Below are 23291 nucleotides of genomic sequence, written 5' to 3'. Positions count from 1 at the left end.
TCCTTGAGATGTTTCTGCAGCTTAATTGGAGTCCACCTGTGGTAAATTCAGTTGATTGGACATGATTTGGAAAGGCACACACCTGTCTATATAAGGTCCCACAGTTGACAGTTCATGTCAGAGCAAAAACCAAGCATGAAGTCAAAGGAATTGTCTGTAGACCTCCGAGACAGGATTGTCTCGAGAAACAAATCTGGGGAAGGTTACAGAAACATTTCTGCTGCTTTGAAGGTCCCAATCAGCACAGTGGCCTCCATTATCCGTAAGTGGAAGAAGTTCGAAACCACCAGGACTCTTCCTAGAGCTGGCCGGCCATCTAAACTGAGCAATCGAGGGAGAAGGGCCTTAGTCAGGGAGGTGACCAAGAACCCGACGGTCACACTGTCAGAGCTCCAGAGGTCCTCTGTGGAGACAGGAGAACCTTCCAGAAGGACAAGCATCTCTGCAGCAATCCACCAATCAGGCCTGTATGGTAGAGTGGCCAGACGGAAGCCACTCCTTAGTAAAAGGCACATGGCAGCCCACCTGGAGTTTGCCAAAAGGCACCTGAAGGACTCTCAGACCATGATAAAGAAAATTCTCTGATCTGATGAGACAAAGATTGAACTCTTTGGTGTGAATGCCAGGCATCACGTTTGGAGGAAACCAGGCACCGTTCATCACCAGGCCAGTACCATCCCTACAGTGAAGCATGGTGGTGGCAGCATCATGCTGTGGGGATGTTTTTCAGCGGCAGGGACTGGGAGACTAGTCAGGATAAAGGGAAAGATGACTGCAGCAATGTACAGAGACATCCTGGATGAAAACCTGCTCCAGAGCGCTCTTGACCTCAGACTGGGGCGACAGTTCATCTTTTAGCAGGACAACGACCCTAAGCACACAGCCAAGATATCAAAGGAGTGGCTTCAGGACAACTCTGTGAAAGTCCTTGAGTGGCCCAGCCAGAGCCCAGACTTGAATCCGATTGAACATCTCTGGAGAGATCTTAAAATGGCTGTGCACCGACGCTTCCCATCCAACCTGATTGAGCTTGAGAGGTGCTGCAAAGAGGAATGGGCGAAACTGGCCAAGGATAGGTGTGCCAAGCTTGTGGCATCATATTCAAAGAGACTTGAGGCTGTAATTGCTGCCAAAGGTGCATCGACAAAGTATTGAGCAAAGGCTGTGAATACTTATGTACATGTGATTTCTCAGTTTTTTTATTTTTAATAAATTTGCAAAAACCTCAAGTAAACTTTTTTCACGTTGTCATTATGGGGTGTTGTGTGTAGAATTCTGAGGAAAAAAATGAATTTAATCCATTTTGGAATAAGGCTGTAACATAACAAAATGTGGAAAAAGTGATGTGCTGTGAATACTTTACGGATGCACTGTAAATTCAAAAGGCTGAGCAAGCCATACAATGAAGTCAGGAAACAGTCTCAAATTAAAATTCTGCTTAAGCCAAACACTCACAGATCACCACAGTACTTTATGCAATCCCTCCATTAGTTATTAGGTTACCTGTTTCATTTTGATGAGGAAGCTGTCTATGAAATCCCGAGGACTGTCACTAACCAGCGTTGCTTTATGTTCCTCGATCATTGCTGAAGTAAATTGTTTTATTTCATTCACGTTCTTGAGTATCTTGTTGAAATGTCCAGGTATTAATTTAATGAGTGCCGGAAATATGTTATACAGCTGGATAAAACACCAAAAGAAATATTAGAAACGTAGTCAACCTCAATTGATTTGGTATTTCAGTTCAAATAGTGAGTCATAGCTAGACAGTTAGGCATATGTAAGTGTTTTTACCAGTGAAATGGGTTTGCTGAACAAATGTAGATTTTCATCAACCAAAGTCAGGAGTTTGACAAAGTTTTCATCTTGGTAATCAAACCGCTGGCCAAATACAATGGAGCAGATAACATTGGACACCGCCCGGCTCAAAAAGAGGGTGGGTTCACATGGAGAACCTTTGAGAAAACAAAGTGGTTTAAACAGATGAAATTTTCAAATATATGAGGATAAGAAAAAATAATAGGGTTGTCAGGAAATCAGAATGAATCAATGAGCCATTTTTACTCTGCAGTAAGCAAAATGTCTTAAAATCTTTAAAATCTTAATTTCTTCTTCATGCTCATACTTTTACAGGAAAGGTATTAAACCCTACAGCTATGTTAGGTTCTAATGTTTTCCCATACTTTAGTAAAGAAAGTGGTTTATATACACAAATTCAATTACAGTAATCCCTCCTCCATCGCGGGGGTTGCGTTCCAGAGCCACCCGCGAAATGAGAAAATCCGCGAAGTAGAAACCATATGTTTATATGGTTATTTTTATATTGTCATGCTTGGGTCACAGATTTGCGCAGAAACACAGGAGGTTGTAGAGAGACAGGAACGTTATTCAAAACACTGCAAACAAACATTTGTCTCTTTTTCAAAAGTTTAAACTGTGCTCCATGACAAGACAGAGATGACAGTTCTGTCTCACAATTAAAAGAATGCAAACATATCTTCCTCTTCAAAGGAAACAGAGAGTAAAGCAAACAAATCAATAGGGCTGTTTGGCTTTTAAGTATGCGAAGCACCGCCGGTACAAAGCTGTTGAAGGCGGCAGCTCACACCCCCTCCGTCAGGAGCAGTGAGAGAGAGAGAGAAACAAAGTCAAAAATCAATACGTGCCTTTTGAGCTTTTAAGTATGCGAAGCACCGTGCAGCATACTTAAAAGCTGCACACAGAAGGTAGCAACGTGAAGATAATCTTTCAGCATTTTTAGACGAGCGTCCGCATCGTCTAGGTGTGCGAACAGCCCCCCTGCTCACACCCCCTACGTCAGGATCACAGATAGTCAGCGCAAGAGAGAGAGAAAGAAAAGTAAGTTGGGTAGCTTCTCAGCCATCTGCCAATAGCGTCCCTTGTATGAAATCAACTGGGCAAACCAACTGAGGAAGCATGTACCAGAAATAAAAAGACCCATTGTCCTCAGAAATCCGCGAACCAGCAAAAAATCCGCGATATATATTTAAATATGCTTACATATAAAATCTGCGATAGAGTGAAGCCGCGAAAGGCGAAGCGCGATATAGCGAGGGATCACTGTAATTAGAGAAATCCATGCATATCCATCCATCCATCCATCCTCTTCCGCTTATCCGAGGTCGGGTCGCGGGGGCAGCAGCTTGAGCAGAGATACCCAGACTTCCCTTTCCCTGGCCACTTCTTCTAGCTCTTCTGGGGGAATCCCAAGGCGTTCCCAGGCCAGCCGAGAGACATAGTCCCTCCCCGGGGCCTCCTCCCGATTAGACGTGCCCGGAACACCTCACCAGGGAGGTGTCCAGGAGGCATCCTGAACAGATGCCTGAGCCACCTCATCGGACTCCTCTCGATGCGGAGGAGCAGCGGCTCTACTCTGAGCCCCTCCTGGATGACTGAGCTTCTCACCCTATCTTTAAAGGAAAGCCCAGACACCCTGCGGAGGAAACTCATTTCAGCCGCTTGTATTCGCATTCTCGTTCTTTCGGTCACTACCCAAAGCTCATGACCATAGGTGAGGGTAGGAACATAGATCGACTGGTAAATTGAGAGCTTCGCCTTGCAGCTCAGCTCCTTTTTCACCACGACAGACCGATGCAGAGCCCGCATTACTGCGGATGCCGCATCGATCCGCCTGTCGATCTCACGCTCCATTCTTCCCTCACTCGTGAACAAGATCCCGAGATACTTGAACTCCTCCACTTGGGGCAGGATCTCGCTACCAACCCTGAGAGGGCACTCCACCCTTTTCCAGCTGTGGACCATGGTCTCGGATTTGGAGGTGCTGATTCCCATCCCAGCCGCTTCATACTCAGCTGCGAACCGATCCAGAGAGAGCTGAAGATCACGGCCTGATGAAGCAAACAGGACAACATCATCTGCAAAAAGCAGTAACCCAATACTGAATCCACCAAACCGGACCCCCTCAACACCCTGGCTGTGCCTAGAAATTCTGTCCATAAAAGTTATGAACAGAATTGGTGACAAAGGGCAGCCCTGGAGGAGTCCAACTCTCACTGGAAACGGGTTCGACTTACTGCCGGCAATGTGGACCATGCTCTGGCACCAATCGTACAGGGACCGAACAGCCCTTATCAGGGGGTCCGGTACCCCATACTCTTGGAGTACCCCCCACAGGATTCCCCGAGGGACACGGTTGAATGCCTTTTCCAAGTCCACAAAACACATGTAGACTGGTTGGGTAAACTCCCATGCACCCTCCAGGACCCTGCTAAGGGTGTAGAGCTGGTCCACTGTTCCGCGACCAGGATGAAAACCACACTGTTCCTCCTGAATCCGAGGCTCGACTATCCGACGGACCCTCCTCTCCAGGACCCCCGAATAGACTTTTCCAGGGAGGCTGAGGAGTGTGATCCCTCTGTAGTTGGAACACACCATCCAGTCCCCTTTCTTAAAGAGGGAGACCACCACCCCGGTCTGCCAATCCAGAGGCACTGTCCCTGATGTCCATGCGATGTTGCAGAGGCATTTCAACCAAGACAGTCCTACAACATCCAGAGCCTTGAGGAACTCCGGGTGTATCTCATCCACCCCCGGGGCCCTGCCACCAAGGAGGTTTTTGACCACCTTGGTGACCTCAGTCCCAGAGATGGGGGAGCCCACCTCTGAGTCCCCAGACTCTGCTTCCTCATTGGAAGGCATGTTAATGGGATTGAGAAGGTCTTCGAAGTACTCCCCCCACCGACCCACAACGTCCCGAGTCGAGGTCAGCAGCGCACCATCCCCCCTATATACAGTGTTGACACTGCACTGCTTCACCTTCCTGAGATGCTGGATGGTGGACCAGAATCTCCTCAAAGCCGTCTGAAAGTCGTTCTCCATGGCCTCCCCAAACTCCACCCACGCCCGAGTTTTTGCATCAGCAACCACCATAGCCGCATTTCGCTTTTCCTGCCGGTACCTACCAGCTGCCTCCAGATTCCCACAGGACAAAAGGGTCCTGTAGGACTCCTTCTTCAGCTTGACGGCATCCCTCACCGCCGGTGTCCACCAACGGGTTCATGGATTGCCGCCATGACAGGCACTGACCACCTTACGGCCACAGCTCCGGTCAGCTGCCTCAACAATAGAGGCACGGAACATGGCCCATTCGGACTCAATGTCCCCCACCTCCCTCGGGAAGTGGTCGAAGTTCTGCCGGAGGTGGGAGTTGAAGCTACTTCCCAGCAGACCCTCACAACATGTTTGGGCCTACCAGGCCTGACCGGCATCCTCCCTCACAATCGAAGCCAACTCACCACCAGGTGGTGAACAGTTGACAGCTCTGCCCCTCTCTTCACCCGAGTGTCCAAGACATGTGGCCGCAAGTCCAATGACATGACCACAAAATCGATCATTGAACTGAGGCCTAGGATGTCCTGGTGCCAAGTGCACATATGAACACCCCTATGCTTAAACATGGTGTTCGTTATGGACAATCCGTGATGAGCACAGAAGTCCAATAACAAAACACCGCTCGGGTTCAGATCGGGGGGGCCATTCCTCCCAATCACACCCTTCCAGGTCTCACTGTCATTGCCCACGTGAGCATTGAAGTCTCCCAGCAGAACGAGGGAGTCCCCAGAAGGTATGCCTTCTAGTACCCAGGGACTCCAAAAAGGGTGGGTATTACAAACTGCTGTTCGGCGCATATGTGCAAACAACAGTTAGGACCCGTCCCCCCACCTGAAGGCAGAGGGAGGCTACCCTCTCATCCACCGGGGTAAACCCCAATGAACAGGTTCCAAGTCGGGGAGCAATAAGTATACCCACACCCGCTCAGCGCCTCTCACCGGGGGCAACTCCAGAATGGTAGGGAGTCCAGCCCCTCACAAGGAGATTGGTTCCAGAGTCCAAGCTGTACATTGATGTGAGTCCAACTATATCTAGCCGGAACCTCTCGACCTCGCACACTAGCTCAGGCTCCTTCCCCTTCAGAGAGGTGACATTCCACGTCCCAAGAGCCAGCTTCTGTAGCCGAGGATCGGACCACCAAGGTCCCCGCCTTCGGCCACCACCCAACTCACACTGCACTCGACCTCCTTGGCCCCTCCCATAGGTGGTGAGCCCATGGGAAGGAGGACCCACGTTGCCTCTTCGGGCTGTGCCCGGCCGAGCCCCATGGGTGCAGGCCTGGCCACCAGGCGTTCGCCATCGAGAAATTAAAAAGAAAAGAAATTAAAGGAGAAGCTAATGAAAGCTGATAAGGCAGTGAAAGCCTCAAGTAGACTGCAAAGATGTTAGATTGAGAGTAGAATACAATTAGGTAGGGGATGTAAAAGTCAGGTTGTATGGCACATGGCTGGTTGTGTAGTTGAGAATAGGGAGGAGTACTTTTTTGCTGCACTGTTTTCTACATGTGGGTTTGTATACTGTAAAATAAAACTGTTTGAAGACTTGGTGAGAACATCATTTAAATGTTTGTGAGATGTGACAGATTTTAATTTGATAAGTATAACCATTGATTGTTACAACTGAGTTGTTTTTGGAGAAAGCAGAGAAGATCACATGACCACGTAAAATTATGACTATGGAGAGTAATTTAGGAAAAAGCTGTCACCCAGATTTTTAAGAGAACAATACACAAGTGATAACACATATTTCAATCATTCTAATCAATAGTAAAACAATGGTTACAATAAAAGTATCAAACTGAAAACAAGTGTGGTTCTTTGCACTTTCAAAAGAATTTCTTTTCTCCCACAGTCTAATGATTTACAGGAGACTTCAAACTGTCCTTTGGTCATCCAATAAGATAGTGGTTCCCATTAAGAGCGGCTAACGATAGCACTCTGCACCCCAAGATACACACGGTTCTGCATTTGTCAAATTTCAGATGATTTGGCTTACCTTTGGTTTTTCTGAATTCCTCAGTGAGATATTTAACCTCTTCTTGGATCCACTCCTCAATCCTGCTCCGTCCCATTCCAAAATCTCTCAAGGTGGACAGAGAGAAGCGACGGAGTTGTTTCCAGCGTTCTCCATTGCTTTGCACCAAGCCTACAAAAAAGACTTCATCTGATTAAAACAAACAAAAACACAACGGTTTCTTCCTTTACTTCATACAAATTACAACAAATGTTGCAAGCATGTAAATAAAATGTATAATATATTTTTTCAAATTTCAGTAAAAATGGAGAAGAGTTGTATCAATGAGCATCTTCCAAGTGAAAAATGAGTAAATGTCATTTCCCCATTATAAAAATAAGACATAGGCTAGAAACACAATGTTTGACTGTTAGATTTTCACCAAGAGCATTAAGACGTCATTGTTAGCCAGAGAAGAAATTGAGCCCATTTTGTGATTTTGCTTATATATCGTAAAAAATGTCAGTTAATTTTACAATGTAAAACTGTTAAATAGTGAAGGTAAACAACTGTAAAATGTAAAACGGTAAGCACTGAAATGAAATGTGCAGACCAATATAATATTTTTTTACATTGTTAACCCATAAAAATATACATATTGTAACGGATAGTGGCCAGCGCCATTACCTGGCTGGGACCGCCTCCATAATGGAAGGACAAGACTTATATATGTATGTAAATAAAGTATGCAATGTAATAGATCTAGTAGATAGTTGAAGATTGTATTAGATTAGAGTGGATTATAGTCAATTGTAATTAATGACATAGGTTGATATAGATTGAAATAGTGTACTATATATTGTTTTTATGTATAAACAAAAAACATGTTTGCTGTTGATTGTTGTTGTTTTACTGATGCAAACTGTATACTAGTCTGTCCTTCTGATAGCAGTTTTTGATGGTTTAATGATTGGCATATTTATTACAGTGCATGCATTTCAGCTTATGGTTAAACATTCACTTCTATTGTAATGTGCTTTAAAGAAAAAAACAGTTTTTTACTGCGCAATATACAGCTTGAAAACATTATACTGTGGACCTAAAAATATTTTCATCTTTATTTCTTTATGGTAAAAATTCTGGCAACCACAGCTGCCAGCTTTTTACTGTACACTTTTTTTTTTTTAATAACGTGCAATGCTAACTTCAACAAGCTCATTAGTGGATTTTGGAGCTCTAAGACATCATGAAAAATGTTGTCTTACAGCTGGTTAACATGGTTTAAAATAGTGTTCTTTTATTAAATTAATCTTGTTTTGCTAGTTCTTTTCCATGATTCACTGGGGCACATCTTGGTATCACTGCGATACTCTTTGCAGATTCCAGGCATGTTTGTACTAATAAAGTGAGCAAGCATATGTGCGAAGGTGTAAGACAACAGAAGTGTCTATTTTTCATTTAAAATGACATTACAAAGACTGACAACTTCTCTAATTGTTCAGAAAGCCAGGTGTATTCTTAATAGCATGTACCACTCATCGTTGTTTTTTGTGTGGTGTTTTCAGGGTTTTTGCACTTTTTTCCCATTTTTAAAGCTTTAGCATCTTTGCTTTTTGAATTTAGTTTCTTCATTTCCTTTTTTCCTTCAGCACTACAGTGATTTAGCCTGCTCTTTAGGAACTACTCAGTTACAGGCTGCCACAATCAGTCAAACTGGTAATGGACTGGCAGAGACCAGTATTGATGTTAGAGTTACTAGGAAATTGAGAAAGAATGGTTACAAATTACAATTGAACTCAACACAATAGAACAATAATTTGCTAAAAAGAGTTCTAGGCTCAAAAGAAGGGAGTCACAAGATATGCCTACAAGAGAGGGAAGAAAATTAAGACAGCTCTAAATTACAGGAGGTACAGTCTTCAATCCTCAAGTCATCCCTTCATGTAACCACAAGAAATGGTAGGATGCTTTACGTAAGTTCTGGTACAGAGAGCTATGTGGGGTGGTGGCACCTCTTTGCAGAAAGATTAAAAGAACTTCAGACTACAGAAGGTTTGGCTGTGCATGTGGTAGTGCTTGAGTGCTGCATAATGAGTGTGAGTTGGTGAGTGTATGGTGATGGATGCCAGAGATATAGGAGAATCTTTGAAAGGTAATCCTGATAAAATGGTGGCAAAGCCAATGATTACCATCTGTATGCTGCAAAGATGAAACGGCAGTAGCAGAGAGCTGAAGGGTCATGTGCACAATGTAGAACAATAATTAGTGAAAAGCTGGAAGGAACTGTGGAGTTGGCAATATCAGTGAGACCTGGCATGGTGGTCAGGGAATGCATAGTAACTCATACTGGGAAGATACAAGGAGATAAAGAGCTAACAGTAACAGCAGAAAGCCAGAGGGGAGGTCGTAGGGAAGACCACTGGCTGGTCTCTGCACAAAGAATACATTTAAGAGCAAAGTGCTCTATGTAGGATACGGTCCTCTGTGGAGTCTTTCAGGGGTCTATCTTGGGACTGTTACCTTTTCTGAATTTTATTAAAGAAATACAATCCAGTGTGATTAGTAAAACTGTGAAATTTGCAAGAAAATTGGAGGAATGACGCATAAATAATTGCTGTTGCATCATACATGTAGGTGCATGCTGCACATTAGTGGTGGCTGGAGTGGCTTCCAACTCACTATCAAAAAAAGTGCTTTGATTTGTGAGAAAAGTGCTATATAAATGTAAGGAATTTCTTAACCACACATGTTCCAGGTAAGTGCCATTTCAGGTAATGAAACAACAGTAAGAACGCATACGTACGTATATATACTGTATATTACATTAAGTGTAGGAATATGCAATTAAGATTGTGTTTTTTTTTTTACCTTATGAGAAATAAAGAAGTGACTTTTTTTTCGTAATGTCTTTCCTTGTTTATTCACATCTATGTTTTTTGAGAAGAGATCTTTTTCAACAAACAGAGGCTTGTAAAATTTTGTCAGTGTCAGATCCTCTATATTGACATGAAGTATATTGTATTTAATTACACTTTTTGTCTCGAAAATCTTCCCATCTAAAATAAAAAAATGCAAATTATCAATATATTTACAAGGGAAAAAATATGGTGAGAAATGACAAATGCTTTTTATTTACAGTAGTGGCCAAAAGTTTTGACAGTAACACAAATGTTCTGTTTTGCAAAGTTTGCGTCTTTAGTTTTTGTGGTGGCAATTCACATTCTTTTTATATTATAGTGCAGAGTGATCAGATGCATATTAATTAATTGCACATAGCTTTATTTGTGTAAAACGTTAACTTATCACAAAAACCTATTTTCACTTATTTTGGCCCTGGCACAAAATGGTCAACTAAAAGTGTCCAGTAAGTGCCAGGACTGCTTCCTCCTGAAGAGTCTATTGGTAGCTGGTGGGTGTGAGTGCATCTGCACACACAGTGAGGTGAAGACTTTTGGACAACAGCCTTGTGTCAAGAAGAAAAGCAAAGAAGCTATGTCTTTCCAAGAAAAACATCAAGAGCAGACTGAAATTTTGCAGGAGGTACAAGGATTGGACAGCTGAAGACTGGTGCAAAGTTATATTTTCAGATGAATCCTCCTTACGACTGTTTGGGACATCTGGAATACCAATTGTTCAGAGAAGGAAAAGGTGAACGCTACCATTAGTCCTGTTTCGTGTCAACAGTGAAGCATCCTGAGACAATCTACAGTATGTGTGGGATTACTTCTCATCCAAGGAAGTGGGTTCACTCACAGTTCTGCCCAAGAACACTGCCATAAATAAAGAATGGTATCAAAACATCCTCCAACTTCTACCCAACAGTCCAGGTGCAATTTGGCGATGATCTGTGTATTTTCCAGCATGATGGAGCACAATGTCACAAGGAAAAATTGATAACGAAGTGGCTTGGAGATCATAACACTGAAAGTTTGGACCCATGGCTAGGAAACTCCCCAGATCTTAATCCTGTTGAGAACTTGTGGTCAATTCTCAAAAAGCGGGTGGAAAAGCAGAAGCCCACAAATGGTGACCAACTCCAAGCACTAAAAATGCAAGAATGGATCACCATCAGTCAGGATTTGGCCCAGAAGCTGATATGCAGCATGCCAGATCGAATTACAGAAGTTATGAAGAAGGGTCAATACTGTACATTTTGACTCATTACATAAATTTGATGTATTTGCCAATAAAAGCTTTTGAAATGTATGAAATGTTCATCATTATTTTTCAGTACAAACATGTAAAAAAATAATCTCAAAATGGCGATGCAACAAAGTTTGCAAAACACATTTGTGTCACTGCCAAAACTTTTGCCCACTACTGTATACTTTAATGTAGACGACATTTAGACATTGATGCCATAAAGAATAGATGTGTACTCTGGTAATTGATGAGATTTCAGAGACATCACAAGATGAGCATTTTCCTCCCTTCTAGCAGTGAACGTTTATATTAGGGGAGGGAGCATGTCATACACCTGAGAATGATGCCACCGAATCAAAAAAGTTTTATTAAAAGCTGTAAAATAATGGCATTTTTTGTATTCAAGTACCTTTGCGCGAAACTCATTTATTCTCCGATGTCCACACCTTAAAAGCGTCAAGCATTGCGCGCGCAGTTTTCACCTGTTAAGTGAGCTGAATAAGGCTGTGCTCACCTGTGTTTCTTGATACGGGCTGGACCTTACAGTGATCTGTAGAGAAAGGCGTGATCTAGTAATGATCCCGAGTAAGCCCTGATCGTGAAACGTCATAGATTTCGTGCTTTGATTGACATTTTTGACAGAGGGGACAAGGGAGGCTGGATTGGACCTGTTACGAATCCTGACTGTGTCGCAGTATCGCACACGGATAATGGGCATGGATCTCTACGGTTCCTTTCATTTGACCCGTCCGAAAAACAATACTTTAATAACTTGAAACGTGGCTGTTATGTACACCTTTCCTTCTGGAGACCAGAAAAAAGTTCGTTCGGACTTTGTAACTTTCCGAATTGCATTAATCTCGACATCAAATGGCTTAATGGGAGCGGAAACTTATAGTCCTCAGACCTTTACGTGGAGTACCAGTTATGGAAGAAGCAACATTACCGAAGTCAAGACTGAGCTCCTTAATCAAAGGCGACATCGCTCTCCCAGCAAACGCGTCAGCCTGTTGAACCAGCGCTTCATGAACCACTTCGAACCCGACAAGAACCACGAGGGGTTTCGGGCCCAGATGCACCGTCATCACAGGTCCATACTTCTCATTCAGCTGCGGGTCAGAAAACAAATAACATAAATCTTTTAAAATGCCTCTTTAGGTGATTTTCAAGTACGCGTACCACTTTTAAATGTAAACGTTATTGACCTCCATAAAACTCTCGTGGAGTGCTTTTGAGTTCAGCTGCAGCATGTTCCCGATAAAAGGCAGTGGGGTCGGACCGGGAGGCATCGTCGTGTTCCGAGACGAGTGTTCATGAAGTAACAACAGCAAAAGACCCACAACGATCGTGGATAGAACCAGTGTCCAAAAGAGCTCCATACTCGAGCGTTGAAGCCAGTAGTTATGAAGAGAGAGAGAGAGAGAAAATACGAGGAAGTTAGCCTTAAATACGGTCAAATTCACGTGGCTGCTTTATCAAGTCAAAGGGCATTTCCGTCACTGGGAGTAGTCTGTAACATTAGGTTCTTTGGCAGTACACCAATCAAATGTACATATAGTAGTGGCCAAAAGTTTTGGCAGTGACACAAATGTGTTTTGCAAAATTTGCAGCCTCAGTTTTTCTGGTGGCATTCACATTTTTATATTCTTCTGCGGAGTGATCAGATGCATATTAATTTATTGCAAGGAGCTTTATTAGCGTAAAAATGTAGCTTTATCACAAAGCCCATTTTCATTATTTTGGCCCTGGCGTAAAATGATCAGCTAACAGTGTCCTGCAAGTGCCAGGACCTTCTGCCCCTGAGTAGTCGGCTACAGAATCGTGTTGCCGCGAGTGCAGAGCTTGCTCAGTATTGGCAGCAGGTGGGTGCGAGTGCATCTGGTCGCAGTGGCGTAGCTCGAGTTCGTGCCGCTCGGGGCGGGGCGGTGCTTCAATATGCTGCCCTCCAACATATCTGAATATGTTAACGTAATTAAATAGAAAATTAAAATGTATAGAGCAAAATTAAGATACATTTTGCATAGATTTATTCATATATGGAGAAACAGCAATCATTTTTCACATATAATTTATAAGCATCAACTAGACAAGAATATTGTATAGACGCACTGATAAGCCGTGTTCTAATGATTAGTTTAATATAATAATGCTGCGAAAACCAGAACCAGTGTAGTGTACAAGCGATAGATGGGTTTTTTTTTTCTGCGCTGAGCAAGAACGCATTCGGATTGATAACGAAACGAAATTGTAAATTAGTTGTTTATCTTCCTAGAAATTATTATCGGTGTAATTTTAATGTTTATTTTTGTTATTGCTTCATACATTTCAACTGCCGTGTCTGGTGCCGTCACAGAAGGACAGTCTGATAATTTTTGAAGCATTTGTGGATGAAAATCAGAAAAATGTGTAGCTCGGGGCGGACCGCCCCCTCCGTCCACAACCTAGCTACGCAACTGTCTGCACGCCCAGTGAGGCGAAGAGTTTTAGACAACAGCCTTGTGTTAAGAAGGGCAGCAAATCAGCCACTTATTTCCAAGAAAAACAGCAAGGACAGACTACAGGAGTTACAAGGGTTGGACAACAGAAAACTTGTGCAAAGTTATTTTTTCAGATGCATTCTCCTTCCGACTGTTTGGAGCATCTGGAAAATCGATTGTCTAGAAGGAAAAGGTGGAATGCTACCAGGAGTCCTGTGTCAAACCAACAGTGAAGCACCCGGACATAATCCAAATGTGGGGCTGCTCCTTATCCAAGGAGTGGGCCCACTGAAAATTCTGACAAAGATCACTGTAGGTGGAGATTCTTGGAGCATATGTTAAATGAAAGTCTTTGCAGTAGACCAGTGGTCTGCAGTGGATTTGGGGGAGAGACCGCACCTGACAATGGAAGACGATTATGGTCTGGAACAGCCGTTATACAGTATAGCGTTTCCTATATGGTAACAGGGGAAAGGTGCTATTTCTGCGATCTTGTATTGCTAAGCAAACGCACGCATTCTTAAATATTATTTGGTGTGTGTGCCTTTCCTTCTCCGTGTTCATTACAATATTTAAGAATATTTTACAATACTTAAAAACAAAAGACTTAAAAGAATATACGTTAAATCTTATTTACACACGGATTTGAATTTATTTTCCCATGTTAGTACTGCTATTTTTCTAAAAGCATAATTCACTAAAAAAAGTCCATATGGTAACAGATGATCAGTTCCGGTGGCATCCTGTATGTCTGACATAATATGATCCATGTATTACATGGGAATTCTTCATTTCTTTCTGTTGTCTTAAAGGAAAACTTCATTTAAAAATGCTATTAAAAGGTGCTTGCCACATGTAGTTTGTAGTGGTGGAAGAGAATAAAAAAATCTCACGTTGTTGTGGAGAAATTTAAATAGAATGTTCAAACTCAGGTGGCCAACCCTGGACAATGCCAAATCATGTGAAAAAACATCCATTGAAAAAAGAAAAATTCTCACTTAACCCGTGTTGCATATTCCACATGTCAGATATCCATTGTATGGTCAAAGAGTTCAAAATGTGTTTTTTATTTGCAATTGCTTCCTGAAACCCACAAGGAAGATGTCATTCCCACAATGATGTGCATTTGAATTAAAGACAGGTTACTTCACCAGTGAATGAGGGGCATTGGCCACCAGTCAACTCCAGTGAGTCTGAAGATTCAATATTTTAATCTCCCCACAACAAGATTAAAATACAGTGCATCCGGAAAGTATTCACAGCACATCACTTTTTCCACATTTTGTTATGTTACAGCCTTATTCCAAAATGGATTAAATTCATTTTTTTCCTCAGAATTCTACACACAACACCCCATAATGACAACGTGAAAAAAGTTTACTTGAGATTTTTGCAAATTTATTAAAAATAAAAAATTTGAGAAATCACATGTACATAAGTATTCACAGCCTTTGCCGTGAAGCTCAGAATTGAGCTCAGGTGCCTCCTGTTTCCCTTGATCATCCTTGAGATGTTTCTGCAGCTTAATTGGAGTCCACCTGTGGTAAATTCAGTTGACTGAACATGATTTGGAAAGGCACACACCTGTCTATATAAGGTCCCACAGTTGACAGTTCATGTCAGAGCACAAACCAAGCATGAAGTCAAAGGAATTGTCTGTAGACCTCCGAGACAGGATTGTCTCGAGGCACAAATCTGGGGAAGGTTACAGAAAAATTTCTGCTGGTTTGAAGGTCCCAATCAGCACAGTGGCCTCCATCATCCATAAGTGGAAGAAGTTCGAAACCACCAGGACTCTTCCTAGAGCTGGCCGGCCATCTAAACTGAGCGATTGGGGTTGAAGGGCCTTAGTCAGGGAGGTGACCAAGAACGCGATGGTCACTCTGTCAGAGCTCCAGAGGTCCTCTGTGGACAGAAGAGAACCTTCCAGAAGGACAACCATCTCTGCAGCAATCCACCAATCAGGCATGTATGGTTGAGTGGCCAGACGGAAGCCACTCCTTAGTGAAAGGCACATGGCAGCCCGCCTGGAGTTTGCCAAAAGGCACCTGAAGGACTCTCAGACCATGAGAAAGAAAATTCTCTGGTCTAATGAGACAAAGATTGAACTCTTTGGTGTGAATGCCAGGCGTCACGTTTGGAGGAAACCAGGCACTGCTCATCACCAGGCCAATACCATCCCTACAGTGAAGCATGGTGGTGGCAACATCATGCTGTGGGGATGTTTTTCAGTGGCAGGGACTGGGAGACTAGTCAGGATAAAGGGAAAGATGACTGCAGCAATGTACAGATACATCCTGAATGAAAACCTGCTCCAGAGCGCTCTTGACCTCAGACTGGGTCGACAGTTCATCTTTCAGCAGGACAACGACCCTAAGCACACAGCCAAGATATCAAAGGAGTGGCTTCAGGACAACTCTGTGAATGTCCTTGAGTGGCCCAGCCAGAGCCCAGACTTGAATCCGATTGAACGTCTCTGGAGAGATCTTAAAATGGCTGTGCACCAACGCTTCCCGTCCAACCTGATGGAGCTTGAGAGGTGCTGCAAAGAGGAATGGGCGAAACTGGCCAAGGATAGGTGTGCCAAGCTTGTGGCATCATATTCAACAAGACTTGAGGCTGTAATTGCTGCCAAAGGTGCATTGACAAAGTGTTGAGCAAAGGCTGTGAATATTTATGTACATGGGATTTCTCAGTTTTTTTATTTTTAATAAATTTGCAAAAACCTCAAGTAAACTTTTTTCACTTTGTCATTATGGGCTGTTGTGTGTAGAATTCTGAGGAAAAAAATGAATACTTTCTGGATGCACTGTATATTCTGTGACAAGCACTACCACATACAAGTGGTAAGCAGTATTAAAAAAGGATGTATTTTCTTATATGACTTATATTAAAGTTATTTTTCAAGGAAAACCAAAGCATTTCAGCTCTTTAGACTATACGTCTAATAAACTTTTTTCCTTCATTTTCCACAAACATTTATGCATCTCCCATTTACAAAAATCCTCAACATTATTAAATCTTTTATACTGGATACTCATATTCCCAGACAGCAAATGAGTAATGGACTAGTGCTGGTCCAGCTTGCCACTTAATTCATTTGGCCTACATACCGCTCTGGAATGATAGCAATGAACTCATCCATATCCGGCCTTCCAATTACAGCCCCAAATCAGCTCTTATTAAGCCATATCTCCTGTATTGTATGGGCCAGAACTGGGCCACAACACAGCCACAATTGAGCCTTCTGAAGACAATGTGTGAAGCATAACTGGGCCAGAGCACAACTGTAGATCAACCATAATAAGAACATAAGAAACATTTGGACCGGAGCACATCTATACCTCAACCTTAATACCTCATTTAAAGCATTATTCACATTACACACTTTACTAAATTTTCAAATAGGGGAAATGGTAAATGGAACCATTCATTAAACTGTTTTATCTAAGACAAATGAGTTTGCATGAACTCGGAAAACAAGACAAAACAATGGCAGAATACATTAAAAAGCACATTAAAAACATGAAAACCAAACTATTTAACTATGACTTGACTTTTTGAAGACCCTTAAAAATTCTAAGCAAAGTAAAAGTTCTCAGTTTTCCATGTTATAAAAAATGACAAAACTATGCCTCTTAAAGAAATAATCATCATATACAAATACAAGAACACATTCAAGAACAGTTTAATATGGGATGAATGTCAATCCACTTCAAGAGATGCATTCACGACACTGCTAGGCACCCCCTTCCTCGGCACAAGCAAGCTGGAGCCATTGCTTTACCGATTGTTCTGATTCTTGATCAGTGGTGCATGAAGTCAGGTGGTTTTGATGGACAGCAACTTAAACAAGTTAGACCATAAACTTGTGGGCAATTACTATTAACATGAAAATTAAAAACAGAGGGGCAGATTGGTGCATGCCTAACAAATGGAGCTCCACAGGGTGAAAGCACATGTGATTCCCATCCTACATGGGTAAACTAAATGAAGTTTAACAGCATTTTGTTTTACTGATATTGAGAAACAAATGATTTTATAGCTTTTTTGCCCCAGACAACCTTGCTTTCAGGTTGCAAGCCTCATAACTAATTGTTGTAAACAAATGGTGCCAAGCAAAATATACCTTCCAAAACTTTGAAAACCTAGACTTATATTGAGTCTCACAAAACAAGAAAGTGCTTAGTAATATGCACAGGTTTATTAAAATATAATTCAGGCACTTTCCTATATCTGTTCCTCCACTCTCAAGCCATGTGTTCTGTAGTGTTTATGTCGGAGTTTGCCTGCCACCACTAACTGATGCTGGCTGGTGTATATCCCAGAATGTTAATGCCAAATAGGCCGACTACACCACCTAGTGATAATGTACTGAGCACTAGGATTCTGTGTAAGCAAAATTTTACCCATATTTTTTTAACCAGGTTCTGTTTCAGGTTCCACACAAGGAAATAGATTTCCATATACAATCATGAAAACAATATTAAAATAAAAGACAGTCAGAAATGTCCACCAAGGTTTGATCCTAAGCTGCTGCAGTTCCCCCAACTTCTCAAGCCTAAGCTACTACAGTTGCCCCAACTTCTCAATGCTGGCACCAGAGCCAGCAATCTGTTGGCAAAAATACCTTTTAGAAATTACAAAGGGCACACCATAGCAAAGGAACCATCCACCACTATCTGTGGTCAGGTTCTTTCTTCACAAGGCACTTAGCTTAATGTAGAAACTACCAGGCAGGTTTATCTTTAGTTCCCTTCCAGCAAGGTTGTGCTTCATTTCTCTCCTCAACCTTTCAACTTGGTGTAACACAAAGCCTACAAGCTTCTTGGATTTCCAATACACCAGCGTCCACCCCTTTACAGTTCACTTTACCAGCTAGTGTCCTTTTCTTATTTTTTTTTTCCAAAAACTCTCTCTCTAACACCCCAAGATTGTGTAGTTTTTAAATAATACAATATACAATCATAACTACTAAAACATTAAAACAAAAGCTGTAAACAGTATTGCAAAGCACAATCTCAAACACCACAACAACACTTTCCTTTCTGTATTCCCATTCATACAGCCTTATCTTATCATCTCTCCTTTTCCCACAGCTCAGCTGTTATTTGTTGACCTCAACTAACTTAATTTGGGAAAAATCAAAAATCAACCCATTAATTAACCAATTAAATGAAAATACCACTTAAAAGACAAAAACACATGCAATGCATCAACCAATGTTGTGTATAAAAGAAAAAAAAATGATTGAAAACAAATAAAACAAATGTGAATGATATTATTACACAGGGAATAATTCAAACAATAATTATGTGACTCATTCTCAGTTTAAACACAAAAATGTATTCAAACAGGTAACATATGCATCCCGATATCAGGACTAAAAAACGTGGGCTTAATTTCATTATTGCTGTTTAAAGTGCTTATCTTCTGTGACAGTAGATGGCGCTATACCAGCGCTTAACCTTCACTCATGTGGAATGTCTTCCATTCCCACGTGCCCACAACACAGTCCAAGCACCAAACACAATACTTTACTTTGTCCTCTCTTTCCCTCTTCTTTCTCCTCCACTCCTCCTTGGCAGGCTTTGTCTCCCTCCTCTCCTGACTCTGGTTCACCAAGTAGTCTCTGCTGGCCCCTTATATAATTTCTCCAGGTGCTTGTTGCCCCACTTCTGGCTGCACTTCTGAGTGTCGCTGAAGAACCTCCCACATGGGCTCAGGAACAGCAGCAGCACCCCGTTGCAGCACCCCTGGATCCCAACAAGGCTGTAGATAACTTCTTCTCCCATGAAGCCCTGCGTGAGTCCGAGGCACCACTGCAACCCATGGGGGCTGCCATCTAGCATCCTGGGGAGAGGTACTGTGTTGCCCATGCTTGCTCACCTGGTCCTCTCAGTGAAGAGGCGTCTCGGCCGGGCAAGAACCCCGGCTGTCTGTGACACTGCATTACTTGAAAGTACAACACTACCACTATTAAGAAAAGGAACAAAAAAAATGTTTGTCTTGGTAAATCGAGCGTGTCTTTTTTGTCACAACATACACTATTATAAGCAGACTGTGTACTTGTCAGTGTAAGGAAAAAATAAGTCTTTCTTAAAGGAGACCCCCTATCTTATTTAAGGGGTTTCAGTGCGGTTCTCTTTGGACTTCATTTCATATGTGTAAAAGTCATAAATGTTTAATTCGTCAATAGTAGAGCTGACCATGATATTAATGACTAAAATCAACTTAAATGGGTTAACAATCACATGAGATTTTTTCATTTTAGTCACAAATTGCATTTATTTGGCTTTATGGTAAATAAATTAAAAACTAACAGTAATTAACATTAAAAATGCAGTCTTGTTTGTGGCTGGCAGTGCGGCATAGTGTTTAAGGTTCTGGACTTCAAACCTATAGGGTGCGGGTTCATATGCTCCGACTGACACTGTGTGACCATAAGCAAGTCACTTCACCTGCTTGTACTCCAGTTTGAAAAGCAAATGAAATGGAATCAATTGTTTCTCAAAAGTTGGATAAAGGTGTCTGCTAGATCATAATGCTGTCAAGTTTTTAAAAATAATATGTAAAAAAAAAAAAAACACTGCAAAAGTCTCCTAAAATGATAATATTATTGTTATCCATCCATTTTCAAACCTTAACATGAGCAGGCTCACAGAGAAGCCAGAGCCTATCCCAGAAAATATAGGGCACAAGGCAGGAACACTTATTGGATGGGACACTAGTCCATCGCAGGGTGCATGAACACACACACACACACACATGTTGCAAGGAACAATTTAGCATTGTCAGTTCTCATAGCCTGTATGTCTTTGAACTGTAGGAGGAAACTGGAGCACTCAAAGTAAACCCATGCAGACACAAGGAGAACATGCAAGTCATCAGAGGTACCACTGCTCCACCGTGCCACCTATATTATTATATATATGTTATAATATCCCTAACCCTAACAATGCATACATTTTCCATAAAATTCATCATATACAGTACTGTGTAAAGCATGTTGTTTCACAAAAAAAGTCTTAGATTATTACAATCCTTTGCATTATTGCGTCAATTAAAAACAAGTAGTTTAGAATTCCAAACACTAAGATGTCACTGTGACATTTTTGTATGTTGTCACAGAAAAAAACATACAATGATGAACCTGAGATTGAAAAAAATGACATATTTGTAGTTAATTGCCCAGTGCATGATTAAATAAGTACAGCAGGTGCCAATTATTAATGACATTTAAATGTAAATTGAGCCAAACTATTAACTAAAACAAAACCGCTATATAGAGGGAGTAAAACCGGATGCAGAACAGACCATACTAAAAATGTGATGTTGAGGAAGGTATGGCAGGTTAACAATCAAATCTTATACCATGGCAAGATATCAGTGGTGCTCATCCTGTACAAGGCAGATCCCAAGCTCAGATCTAGAAGGCAGGTGTTCTGTAGATGTGCTTTTGAAGATCTTCTGGAGAAGCACAAAGGTGAAAGGATGATGACAAGAAACACAGCAGTTGGCCATGTAGTGTCAATATTGCCCTTTGACATCAGACGCTGTCCAGTCCTGATATCAGCTCAGGAAATGCAGAAAGTATTTGACCTTATTAAATCCACATACAGTTTAAGGAAGTAATGTCAGGATTGGTCTTAACTGGAATAGCTGTGACCAAAAGGTATTCTTCAAAGTTGGAATCAAAGGCAAATGACTCAGCTCCACATATAAGGACTGGGGTGCAAAAAACTGACAGCCATGCAACTAGAATGATATATCAGATTTTGGAATGCATGGCTGTACTAGGGCATTAGATGGATTGGTGACTGCAGGTCCTCTCCAGGTTTGAGGTTATGTTTCTCAAATGGAGATCATGATTTGGTCATCTGGTTTCCTTAATTCTGAGAAATATGGTCAGCTATATCAAGAAAAGGAATTCTGCACCAGGTGGTAAGGCCCCTGATGTCAACATCATCAAGCCATGAAGTATGAGATGACATGCAGAAGTAAGAGAGACACCAATATTCTCCAGAAGACTTTTGGCAGGTTATTTTGAGGTACGTGGAACAACCTACCATGATTACTTTAAAAAAAATAAGATTTCTTTTATACACAACATTGGTTGATGCATTGCATGTGTTTTTGTCTTTAAAGTGGTATTTTCATTTAATTGGTTAATTAATGGGTCGATTTTTGATTTTTCCCAGATTAAGTTAGTTGAGGTCAACAAATAACAGCTGAGCTGTGGGAAAAGGTGAGATGATAAGATAAGGCTGTATGAATGGGAATACAGAAAGGAAAGTGTTGTTGTGGTGTTTGAGATTGTGTTTTGTAATACTGTTCACAGCTTTTGTTTTAATGTTTTAGTAGTTATGACTGTATATTGTATTATTTGAAAACTACACAATCTTGGGGTGTTAGAGAGAGGGTTTAAAAAAAAAAAAACTGAGAAAAGGACTCTAGCTGGTAAAGTGAACTGCAAAGGGGTGGATGCTGGTGTATTGGAAATCCAAGAAGCTTGTAGGCTTTGTGCTACACCAAGTTGAAAGGTTGAGGAGAGAAATGAGGCTGAGTGGTCACAGAAAATTTTGATTGAATATATTTTTTGTTTGCTGCTTTTTATAGAAGGTTTATTGATTAATTATAACTAATCATGTCATGATTTTGGGAGCATCCTCACTTAACAGCATTTAATCACAAGATTCTAACACTAAAGTGCAGTACTATTAGACATCAATGTTAAAGTGTCCTGCCAAAAAGGCCTTTCACAAATACATGTGGTTAGTTATTGCTGGGCTATCATTGGCCCAAAATGCAACTAACATACATCTTTTACCTAATGCTTAATTGCGTTTGGGCCACCTTAGGCGCAAAATACAAATGCCACAAAAACCTTTGAATGTTTCTGAATTCTGTTCAGTCTTATTTGGCCCAAAACTGCAATACCAGATATATTGGACTTGTGATTAATTGCATTTGTGAAGTGTTCTGTATAGAATCTAAATGGCATGCAATCTTTACATACTGTATGGGTGAATATAGCTGGACCACCTTTGGTCCATAATCAAATTTCCAAAAATATTGCATTTCTTAGTTGATTATATATGGGCCACATTTGCCCCAGTAAACTAATTGCATAAAAACTCCTAAATGTGGCTGGTTACAGCTGGGCTCTAACTGGCCCATAACCATAATGCCAGACATACTTGACATATGGCTGATTTTGTTTGAGCAGTGTTTGGCCCAGAGTCCATACGCCATGTAAATCGTTAATTGTGGCTGGTTACATTTCGGCTATTTCTGGGCCACAATAAATTTGACATTGCTATAACTGAACTTTAAGTGCCTAAATACAACCACATTTGGTCCAGAATAGTCTGCTGTCTGGGACTGTAGCATACAGCTTGTATTTTCAATATGAATTTATAATGCATAGTTATACTATGAAATTATTCTGCACTTAATCTTACACATTTTAAATGATTTTATTTTTTGATAAAAAAAAATATTACCTCTATTACCTATCATGGACTGGACGACTGTCTTTTGGTCTTTTATAACGCACACTCACTAACACATATCTGACAGATTTGAAGACTCCATTGAAAATATGGGATAAAACGAGCTCTAAATACCGTAGTTTAGGAGTTCAGCCCCTGTCTCTAGTGGTGTGAGGGAACAGGTATAATAAACACGCCACTGGGCTGCACCAGTTAGACAGGCATTCATGTAATTGCAATACAAAGTAACACCGACCTATTCGCCTATTATCATAGCCGTGCTGTTAAAAGATTACACAGAACAACCTACTCCGAGTGACGTAAGTGCCCTTGGACTAATAGTAAATCAGCC

The 23291-nt window shown here is 41.5% G+C and overlaps 1 protein-coding gene across 1 annotated transcript in view; it reads right to left on the bottom strand.

Annotated features, from left to right (window-relative positions):
• Positions 1-12396, bottom strand: part of LOC114648072 (cytochrome P450 2B1-like) — a 30916-nt gene extending 18520 nt beyond the window's left edge. The window contains exons 1-5 of the mRNA XM_028796879.2: positions 12174-12396; positions 11915-12077; positions 6868-7017; positions 1795-1955; positions 1504-1680 (exon numbers count right to left, since the gene is read on the bottom strand). Of these exons, the coding sequence (XP_028652712.2) occupies positions 1504-1680; positions 1795-1955; positions 6868-7017; positions 11915-12077; positions 12174-12347 (825 nt within the window). The 5' untranslated portion in view covers positions 12348-12396. The remainder of the gene's footprint in view (positions 1-1503; positions 1681-1794; positions 1956-6867; positions 7018-11914; positions 12078-12173) is intronic.
• Positions 12397-23291: the final 10895 nt, after the last annotated feature.

Source organism: Erpetoichthys calabaricus, chromosome 1, assembly GCF_900747795.2.
Source record: "Erpetoichthys calabaricus chromosome 1, fErpCal1.3, whole genome shotgun sequence".
NCBI lineage: Eukaryota > Metazoa > Chordata > Cladistia > Polypteriformes > Polypteridae > Erpetoichthys > Erpetoichthys calabaricus.
The sequence above is the reverse complement of the archived record's forward strand: the minus strand, read 5'-3'. Positions and strand labels throughout refer to the sequence as shown.